This window comes from Dioscorea cayenensis, chromosome 2 (assembly GCF_009730915.1).
Source record: "Dioscorea cayenensis subsp. rotundata cultivar TDr96_F1 chromosome 2, TDr96_F1_v2_PseudoChromosome.rev07_lg8_w22 25.fasta, whole genome shotgun sequence".
Taxonomy (NCBI): Eukaryota; Viridiplantae; Streptophyta; class Magnoliopsida; order Dioscoreales; family Dioscoreaceae; genus Dioscorea; species Dioscorea cayenensis.
This window is the reverse complement of record NC_052472.1, coordinates 4,396,798-4,408,276: the sequence shown is the minus strand read 5'-3', so window position 1 is coordinate 4,408,276 and position 11,479 is coordinate 4,396,798. Positions and strand designations below refer to the sequence as shown.

The window sequence follows — 11,479 nt, the reverse complement described above, 5'->3', positions numbered from 1 at the left end:
CAAGGATCCAATCATCGGATGGTTTCTTTTTTTCTATAAAAAAACTAGGCTTGAATCCCTGTAATCTTTTGAAAAATCTTCAAAGTAGTGCGAAGAGATGGGAATTCATTTAATTAAATTCTTGAAAAAATAAAAATTTCTGAATTGACTTTCACAATTATACATACAGAGCAAGTGAAATCACAGGTTAGAGGAATAAACATGAAAAAGAAAACTCAATAACTAATATAAAAAGCTGCAAATAAAAAAATAAATCATGAGTAGAAGGAGTTGGAGTTCTTCACTAATTTTTCCACTATGGATATAGAAAGACTACTACAAATCAGATGATAATAATATGTTGAACACTAAAATAGAAATGTGCCACCATGTATATGTCAATAACAGCTTTCTTCTCTGATTAACCCGCCTGCCTTTTCCAAAACACAAAATGGACATCCTTCTTCTCAAGCATCTTCTCCACCTCCTCAATTGCCAGTCCTTTTGTTTCAGGCACAAAAACCATGACAAAAAGCAATGCCACAACAGAAATCGTACCAAAAAACAAGAATGTCAGGGAAATCCCAATGGCTTGTGTTAGCGAAAGGAAAGACTGTGCAACAATTAGATTTGAAACCCAATTAGCAGTTGCTGCAATTCCTCCACAGACTCCTCTGAACCTCAAGGAATATATCTCTGAGTTCATAATCCAAGGCGCCGTTCCCATCCCTGGGGAGAAGAATATGATATACAAGGCTAATCCAATCAGAGCTAGCCATCCATGTTTACTTGGACATCCTCTGGTGTACCATAGTCTTCCTTCATTTTGGCATAAGTCTTTCACTGTGTCATTTGACATCAAACATGCTCCTGGGAATAACTGCAGCAAATGGTACAACAAAAGCTTTTATCCATTTCATATGGTAAACTACATATTTGTATCATAAGAAGATGAAGAAAGTTACCTTGTTTGATTTGGAAGCACAAAATCCACAGTCCGGAGAAGAAGCTTTGAGGCATTTTGTGCAATCCCAGTTAGTAGTAGTTGCCAAACGGAAATCTGGGCAGGTATAAGGAGAGAAATGGAATGTTTCCATTGTGCTAACTCTGGGTGGGTGTGATGTACTTGCATAGAAGACAACTGATAAAACTCCAAGTGAAAGAATGAGGCCACATAGACTAATGATCAGAAGCTTCTTCCTCCCTGTTCTGTCTATGAAGTAAATGCTGACAATCGAACCCATTGCATTAAGACCTGAAGTTACAAGTGAGAGAGCAAGTGCTGTTTGGTTTGATGCGAAACCGGCTAACTGAATAATGGTTGGACTGTAGTACATAACTATGTTTATGCCAACAAATTGCTGAAACATCTGAAGACCAACTCCTGCAATGAGTCCTCTCCTTACCGTCTTTGTTTTTAGCAACTTAACAATGTTGATTTTTTTCTGATGATCCTTCTTCATTATTGGTTTCTGCTGCAATTGAGTCTTTCAATGCTTGTATTTCTTTATCTGCTTCTTCAGCAGGGTATATTTTTCTCAGTGTTGCCTCAGCTGCTGCTTGTCTTCCCTGAAAATATTTGCAAACAATAGAATTAATACTTTTGTGCCATAATAGCAATTTTATTTATATTTCAATTTATTAATGTCAAATAAACTACAACCTTCTTGTAAAGCCATTGCGGTGATTCTGGAAGGAAAAACATTAGTATGAACTGCAATAAAGCAGGAACTCCTGCTACCCCAAGCATCCACCTCCAAGTTCCAGGTGCCTGAAATAAAAAAATTAACTGAATTCACAACATGCATGCTTCATAGTGCTTTTATTTTTGATGCCCAATTGATGGAAAACACTTACATGGGTGAATGCTAGGTTGATGAGGCATGACAGAAACTGGCCTCCAGTAAGCATAAAACAATTGATACTGATAAGTGCACCGCGTACTTCAGCCGGAGAAATTTCTGATATGTAGAGCGGGGATGTCATTGATGCTAGCCCAACACCGAGACCAGCAAAAGCACGTCTTACAATAAGTAGTGACGGCCCTGGTGTCCAAGTTAAAATTACAGCACCGAAGAAGTACAAGGCATCTGCTATTAAAATTGAAAATCTTCTTCCGAATCTATCATTGGTCCAGCCTCCAATTGCTGCTCCCAGTATTCCTCCTATAACTGCAGTACTCACGATGATACCCTGTTGCATGTTGTACACAAATAATTATTATGTGTTTCTCTCAAACATAAGTTTGTTTTGTTGGTTTAGAAGTAAAAGAGTGGAAATGGAGTAACAATATCTATCTCATAGGAGGAGCATTGGATCCCGATACGATTAAGATTTTACCTATAAATTCGGGTAACCTTTGTAAGACGAGCCTCTCCACTTCGGAGGACGTAAGCGCGTTATTCTCTTGCTCTCTTCAAGTCTCGTGCGGATTATCTATTTTTCTAGCTGTTTTATTCTTTTTTTGATAAATTTCTCTTTTTACTTTATTTTTTTCTGCTTATATTTTTTTCAAAACCCTAACATAAATAATTTTTTTTTATATTAATTCGGCTAAAGACTTATTTAAAGACTTATTCAGATTGCCCACTCAGAAGAAAAAGAAAAAAAATTGAATGATGGACACAGGGAGTGGAAACCTGTAACCATGTTTTCTGATCAACAGAGGAGAAATCATCACGGATGTAAAGCAGTGCACCAGAAATCACACCTGGAAGCAAAGAAGAGTGAGAGGAATATATGAATCTAAATCAAATATGCTCAAATTTTAAGATACTGAATTGAGCTTCATTGCTAATGATCATGACCAAGAAAAAGTGTATTAAAAAAAATAGCAAATCGGATGATAAAGATTGAAATATGGTTGAGATGATTTACCTGTATCATAGCCAAAGAGAAGGCCACCAATTGCAGCAGAAAAAGCAAGTCTAAGAACATAAGGGTTCTTCCAAACAAGTGAAAAACACTCTTTGAGATGATTTTCAGCAACACCAGCATTATCAACGTCCATCTCTTCTGTTCTACCTTTGCTTCTCTTCTCAATTTTTATTGAGCAAATTAAGTCAGAGAGGATAGCTCAAGCAGGCGGGAAAAGAGGGAGTGATTGCTATATATACTTATAAAATCAATATTAAGTTTATTTTAAATTTAAAGTTTGGCCATATCATTGATCTTGATAACAATCTAATCACAAGATTTGTTATTTGACTAGAATTTGCACGTGTGTGAGAGAGATATACCTATAGTTTAAAGATATAATTTTTTATTTAAATATTTACATAAGTCTGATATTATAGATTTGTTATTTGACTGGATTGTGAGCACGTGTGTGTGGGCGAGAGAGATATACTTTAGTTTAAAAATGTAATATCTTAAAAAAATATTTAAAAAAACTTAAATATGCGTGACAAACATTAAAAAAAAATTTATGCGTGACAAGAGTGGCAGGATTAATTTGATAACATGGCACTACAGTTTTAAAATAATGCAAAAATCTTTTTGTACACTCCGTTTTTATCACTCTTTCTTGATTTATTTTAATATAAAAATCTACATTAATTGTGGCAATCGTATATAAAATATATATATTTTTTTTTAATATTTTTTATTTATTATAAATCTATGTTTTTTAAAATTATTATTTTTTTAACATAAAAAAATATTTATTATTTTTTTTTAAATTACCTCTCATATTAATATTTAATTCTTTTATTAAAATTAAATAAAAATAAAAAATATGAAAATGTAAATAAAAAAATTTTAAAAAAATAACTATTTTTAATAAAATTTTATCAAATAACTAAAATTTGATTCGATAAAAAAAAGAACGGAGTATATCGCCAACCTCCAGCGTCATCAATGGCGAATCTCCCCGGAGCTCCAGCAAACAATGCGTATGACGTTTGATTACCACATCTTTACTAATTCTTACATCTTCTCGCCAATCATCACTGCCCTCGAGCTTGATAAATGGCGAACATCCCTGGAGCTCAGGCAAACATTGATCGCCTCGCCGCAGCGGCTACGTCCAACCAATTCCATCTTCTACAGCAAACGCAAACCCCTCTCCCTCTCTGTCACCGCCTTCACAACCCTAACCCTAATCCCTAAACTCTCCTCCTTCTCCTTCCCCATCATCCTCCTTGACTCCTCTCTCTGAATAAAAGTGGATAAACCACAAATTTATTAAAAAGAGAACCCGAGAAAAGCAAAAAGTACATAATGACAACAAAAAACAAGCATAATCTCAAAGAAGAGGAATCGATTTTTCTCACCGTGGGGATGAAAGACAAAGTAATAGTGAAAATAAAAGCTCAAGAAGAAGTAGAGTCGATGCTGGCGAAGTCACTGTCGCGAGACATCGTGAGGTGAAACAAAGCGGATTACTCCTGAGTCGAAAAAATAAAATAAAATATTTTTAATTTTTTTTTTCTAGATACGAGTGAGTGCAAACTTTTTTTTTTTGGAAAATTGTTTAAATGGGGTTAATAATTTTTATTTTTACACATAATTCATGATTTAAATAAAATAATTTTTCCTTTTTGGATAAATAAATTTTTTTCAGTTAAAATATCAAAAGTAGTGTGGTCCACTGGATGGCTTTCAAGCAAGTTTTTAAAAAAATGGAATTAGTGGAGGGGAGATGATAATTGTCTGTTGCTTCAAACAAGTAATTTTTTTATTTTAAAATTTTTTTAATCCCGTTTCAAATACATATATCGAGAATGCACTTATATTAAAATTTTGGGCAATACCACCAAAATACTTTTCATTTAACAATTTTAACATTCTAATAGAATTACCAGGCTATATAACTAGAGAAAAATAAAATAAAATTATCTATTGTACAAAATATTAATTTTTGATAATATTTTTTTATTATTAAAATAAATGTTCAAAACATTCATATTTATTATTTTAAAAAAAAAATTAAAATAATTAAAATATTTTAAAGTAATAAACGCTTACTCTTGTCGCTTTTGGTTAAAAAGGAAAACCATATTAAAGTGTGGTTTACAATGTTAAGTAACTGTTTCCACTAAAATTTATAATATAATTTTTGATTTATTATTAAAACAATCAAAGGTTTCGGTTTTTTAGAAAGGCCCAAATATAGAAGTCGGCTATAAGTAGGATAAATCTTAAAGGTTTATAAAAAACCAAAAAAGAAAAAAGAAAATAGTCTGTAACGGTTGGAAGTTTTGGTGATGGGGGTATTAAGGGTATTTCAACAACGAAGAGGATGTTGAATTTAGGGATGGCTAAAGATTTGGGGTGCGTTTGATACGCAGCTAAGTACAACACAAGCAGTACAGAACAGAATAAATAGTTCTATTTGTCTTGTACCATGTTTGATATTCTATTGATAGTTTCTTGAGTACTGGACAAAAATATTATAAAATTACTTCTGATACCCTTTATATTATCTTAGGTTTGTTTTATAATAAACAACTTCACAATAAGATATCGTTTTCAATATTTTAATTATTTTTTTTATAATTAATCAATTTAGTAAATCGTAATTATTTTTTTTAATTTTCAAAATATATGCAAAATTAATTTTTTTTGTTAAAAAATACATGATAAATTCCGTTAATATATCAATCTAAATAATATTATTTTTTATATGAGATTGCTAATATCTATGAAAATCATATCTATGATTCAGGAATATAAGATATAAAGAGATTTATATTTATTTTTATACAATTTGAATTTTTAATTTTTAAATTGAAATATTAAAAAAAATTTATGTTAATTTTTATGATTTAAAATTTTAATTTTAAGATATTGATCTTACATTTAAAAAAATGTTATATTATTAAAATTAATTAGCATCGTGGGACTTGATAAGCGTCGTGAGATGTGATATACATGATTGTATTTTTTATTCTTTATTAAGGGTAATTTAGTCTTTAGATATGCTGTACCACGATAAAATTTTTGTACCGAGGTTTTGATTGTACAAAAATTTTAACTACTTGTGCTATACTCTGACATCCTCTTGTGCTGTACTTTCAACTTTTTAACAAACCAAACAAAGAACAAGAGAAGTTGTACTGTGTTGTACCTCAAAATTTTACGTATCAAACGGACCCTTGGATTTGTGCTACAACGAACACGATGGCTATCTATTCATCGTTGACCGTCTCAAGGAGCTCATCAAGTATTACGGTTATCAGGTACGTTCTGATGCTCACACATGTACTTTGAGAGCTCCGTGTTGATGAGGTGATGATGATGATGATGATGATGATGATGGTATTGTTTTGCAGGTGGCTCCGGCGGAGTTATAGGCTTTGTTGCTCACTCATCCAGATATCACTAATGCTACTGTGATTCTGGCGCCGGCGGAGTTATAGGCTTTGTTGCTCACTCATCCAGATATCACTAATGCTGCTGTGATTCTGTAACTAAAACCAAACCTTTTATTATTAATTTCTTTATTTATTTATATTTTTTATTTATTTGGAATTTAGAGAGATGGTTTGTATTCATTCTCAGATTCCCCCATAAAGATGGGCCGCTACAAGAAGATGTTGAATTACAAACCTTAATTTAGTAACGGATTTGTTTCGTTACTAATTTGCAACGGATTAGTAATAGATTATCAATCCGATTCAGTTTTACAAACATAATTTACATCCATTTTAATATTTGAAACGTAAATGTCATCCGTTGGTAATCCATTTATATTTTAGAAACGACTCATAACTCCATTTGTAAATTACCAACGGATTTGTAATCCATTTTTAAGTTAATAACGGATTACAAATCTGTTTCCAATATTAGCAACGGAAGATAATTCTATTCGTAAAATAGAAACGGAAACAAAACTTCCGTTGCTAAATTTAAAAATATTTGTTAAAAAAAAAATTAACGTCGAGATACTTATTTATAGGATTAGGATTCAATGAATATTAGTTCAAAATTTTAAAAATTTGATTATCTTTTTTAAAAAAATAATTGCTTAGAAATAATTTAATTAATTAAAAATTTTCTTAACCGTGCAACATTACAAATATATAAATTTAAAAAATATAATAATTATTTGAAGATATAATTTTGTAAGATTATTAACTCTTATATATCATTTTAGGATAAAAATTATTTTGAAATTTTTTTAAATGGCTTATATATATAAACAACACCAACAATTAAACATTCAGAAGAAGTTTTTAAAAAAAAACTTAAGATATTTACATTTTCTAAATATATTGACTATTTCAAGATAAAATGAATTTTAAAAAATAAAATATTTATAAGTTTAAAAAAAAAAGAAACTGATTTATAATTTTACAAACCATCTGTTTGTAATATTACAAACGAATATGAAGATATGTTTGTATTATTACAAACAGATGAGGATCTGTTTGTAATTTTACAAGCGTTTGAAAAATTACAAACAGATCCTTTGTCCATTTGTAATTTTACAAACAGATCTCCACATCCGTTTGTAATTTTACAAATAGCTCCCTGCATCGGTTTGAAAAATATTGGATAAATATTTTGATTTTATTATTATATTATTTTTGGAAATATTATTTCTTAATAAATTTGTAATTAATAATAATAAATTAAAAAATTGATAAATTTATACCATATATTAACTCTATTTTAATATAATGAATTTTGGAAATAAAATATTTATATAAAAAAGTACTTAGAAAATTCTTTAAAGAACTTTAAATTATATTTGGTAATATAACTTTTTATTTGATAATTATTTGGAAATTTTTTAAATGATTTAAAATATAAATATGTGCAATAATTTTTGTTAAAGTTAAGATAGATATAATAATAAATTAAATACATAAATTGGTATACTGATTGTTTTTTTTTTAATAAAATTATAATATATAGAATTAATAAATATTTTCACTATTGTAGATTGACTACATTTTAAAAATTAAAATATATTATATTAATTTTAATAAAATTTGATCCCAACGGATCTTGGATCCGTTTATAAAAATTGCAAACAGATCTTGTGAAATTGCAAACGGAATTTACATCTGTTTCAAATTTTGAAATGTAACTGTGATCCGTTGCTAATCTGTTTTTATATTTAGATATGTAAATTATCAATATGTAATCCGTTTGTAAGTAATGGATTACAAATCTGTTTCTAATATTAGCAATGTAATATAATTTCGTTTGTAAATTGGAAACGAAGCAAACTTCTGTTGCTAATTTTCATTTAATAATTTATTTAAATAAGATAATTTGGACAAATGATAAATAACTTTTATGTATATGTATATGTATATGTATAGTATTTGTTTAAAAAATATATTATAGAAATACTTATTTATAGGATTAGAATTTAATGAATATTAGATGTAATTTTTATAGATTGTTAGCTACTTTTATAAGTATATCTTTTTAGGATACGAATTATTTTGGAATTTTTTAAATGACTTAGAAATGTAAACAAAATATTTATATGAAAAATACTTAGAAAATTGATTGAAGAACTTAAAATTATACTTGGTGGTGTATGTTATGATATTATAAATATATTTTTTTATTTAAAAATTATTTGAAAATATTTTAAATGACTGATATGTTAGTGTAGTATGTGTGAATAATTGTAAATAGTTTAGTCCCACATCGGATAAAGAGAAAAATGAACATATATTTATATAATACAAGATAATAAAGGAATTAAATAATTGAATTTGAGAAAAGTGCAAGAAGGCCCTCCAATATATATATATATATATATTTACTATTATAATTATATATTTATTTATTTAATCTATGAATGGGCACTTGGGCAATTGTTCCTACACGAAAATCCTACTTCTTCACTCTCTTCTTTTTCTAACAATTTTTAGGAATTTATATACTATTTTTACAATGGAGAAACACCCCGAAAACTTCCTTCAAGGTGATGAACCAAGACTTCATGAAGCTTGATCGTTTTGATGGCACCAACTATACTAGCTGGAAGGACAAGATGATTTTCTTTCTCACTGCTTTGAAGATTTGGTACATGCTTGATCTAAGTCTGCCAGAAGTTCCAGTCGTTACTGCTGATGAATCTGCAGAAGCTAAGGAAAAACATGTCAAGCGTTAAGAAGATGAATTGTTGTGTCGTGGTCACATTCTGAACACTTTTTCGGACCGTCTGTACGATCTCTTCACTTTTTTTCAATCAATAAGAGAAATCTGGAAAGCTTTGGAATTCAAGTCCAACACTGAGAAACAAGGAGCCGAGAAGTTCATTATTCTGAAATTCATTGAGTTTACCATGTTCGATCATGTTTCTGTATTAGATCAAGAACATGAACTACAAATCCTAGTCTCTAAATTGAAGGATTTGAATGTTGAAGTCAGTGAAGCATTATAAGTTGGGACTATTATAGCAAACTTCCTCCAAGTTAGAATGATTACAGAAAGAAATTTTTACATTCTTCTGAAAGTTTCTATCTAGAACAACTCCACAAGCATCTCAGAATTGAAGAAGAAACTAGAAGTCGAGATGGAAAGAGATTCAGAAAAGAATATGACTCCAATGTGAATTTCATTGATGTAAACAAGTCCAACATATTTGGAAAGATTAGGAAATTCGTGGACGTCAATTCAAACTCAGACAATTCTGGTTCCAAGAAGAACAAGACTCATTTTCATTGCAAGAAGAAAGGGCATTTCAAGAAGGAGTGTAGGTTTTGGAAGAAAATAAAGAAGGATCATGTTGCTGTTTGTTCAAACAACAAAGTTAGCATTGTTGAAGAACAAGTAAAAGACCTTGTGGCTATGGTTTCATATTTACATATCTCTATGATAACAGTAGTTAATATGGCTGCGTTTTCAAACACCAATGGCTGGTGGTATGATTCTGGAGCAACCATTCACATTTGCAATGATAAAAATCTGTTCAAGGACTACGAGATTACTGCTGATGGACATGAAGTGTTAATGGGCAATCATAATGCTGTTAAATTTCATGGAAAAGGGACTGTAGAGATTTTCTTCACTTCTGAAAAGAAACTCACTTTGATTAATGTTCTTCATGTTCCTAAAGTTAGGAAAAACTTGGTGTCTGGAAATTTACTTTGTAAGGGAGGATTTAAGACTATATTAGAAGCTGATAACCTTATCCTCTCAAAGAATGGGATCTTTGTTGGGAAAGGATATGCTTGTGATGGAATATTTAAACTTTGTGTAACTTCAAATATTAATAATACTGAGAAAGTTTCTGCTTATATGATTGATTCATCAATTACTTTATGGCATTCACATTTAGCACATGTTAATTTTTAATCATTAAAGTTTATGGCAAAACATGGATATATATCTTATGAAAATAGTGATCATGATAAATGTGAAATTTGCATTCAATCAAAAATGACTAAGTTACCTTTTCCTAGAATAGAAAGAAATTCTGAATTGTTACAAATTTTACATTCTGATGTATGTGAGTTAAATGGACATTTGACTAGAGGAGGGAATAGGTACTTTGCCACTTTTATTGATGACTACTCTAAATACACTCATGTTTATCTTATGAAACATAAAGATGAAGTCTTTGATAAATTTAAATTATTTAAAGCTAATGTTGAAAATAGAAAAAAAAGCGAATTAAAATCTTTAGAAGTGATAGAGGTGGAGAATATTTTTTAATAGAATTTAATTTCTTTTGTGAACAACATGGAATAATTCATCAAATAAGTGCACCCTACACTCCACAACAGAATGGATTGGCTGAAAGAAAGAATAGAACCCTTGTTGATATGGTAAATGCAATGTTGTTAAGTGCTAAATTATCTTTTCCTCTTTGGGGAGAGGTATTATTAAGTGCTTGTCATGTGAATAATAGAATTCCCTCAAAAGTGACAAAGACATCTCCATATGAATTATGGAACGGTAGAAAACATAATTTAAGTTATTTTCGTGTATGGAGTTGTCTAGCATTTTATAGAGTAACAGATCCTAAAAGGACTAAATTAGGGCCACGAGATATAAAGAGTTTTTTTATAGGGTATGCTGAAAATTCTAAAGTCTATAGATTTTTAGACTTAGAATCTAATGTCATTGTGGAATCCAGAGATGTTCAATTTATTAAAAATAAATTTCATCATAATTCCACAAGTTAGTTAACTCCTAATACAACATTAGATGATCATAACAAGAAAATTAAAAGAACTAGCACAGTCAAAGAAGTTTAACCAAGGAAAAGTCAAAGAACTAGAAAAGAAAAGAACCTTCATTCTGATTTTATTTCTTCTCAAGCTTTAATCTTTTTAGTCGAAGGTACAAGAACTGAAATAACAAATAAAATTCCTATTTTATTAAATATAGTAGAAGATCAAACTCCTAAAACTTATAAAGAAGCTCTTACTTCAAGAGACTAGGCATTTTGGAAAGAATCTATTAATGATGAAATGGATTCTCTAATGTCTAATGGAACATGGGTTTTGGTTGATCCACCTCCTGGTTGTAAGCCAATTGGATGCAAATGGGTATTCAAAATTAAAGATGGAAATATTTTTAA

At 29.8% G+C, this 11,479-nt stretch overlaps 1 protein-coding gene across 1 annotated transcript; it reads right to left on the bottom strand.

Annotated features, from left to right (window-relative positions):
* Nucleotides 1-328: 328 nt before the first annotated feature.
* Nucleotides 329-2,989, bottom strand: LOC120271989 (probable inositol transporter 2). The gene is given in 7 exon segments (XM_039278689.1): nucleotides 329-859; nucleotides 945-1,416; nucleotides 1,418-1,548; nucleotides 1,643-1,750; nucleotides 1,837-2,172; nucleotides 2,619-2,689; nucleotides 2,857-2,989. Coding segments are annotated over 7 exon segments (1,710 nt in total). The 3' UTR covers nucleotides 329-400.
* Between the last annotated feature and the right edge of the window lie 8,490 nt (nucleotides 2,990-11,479).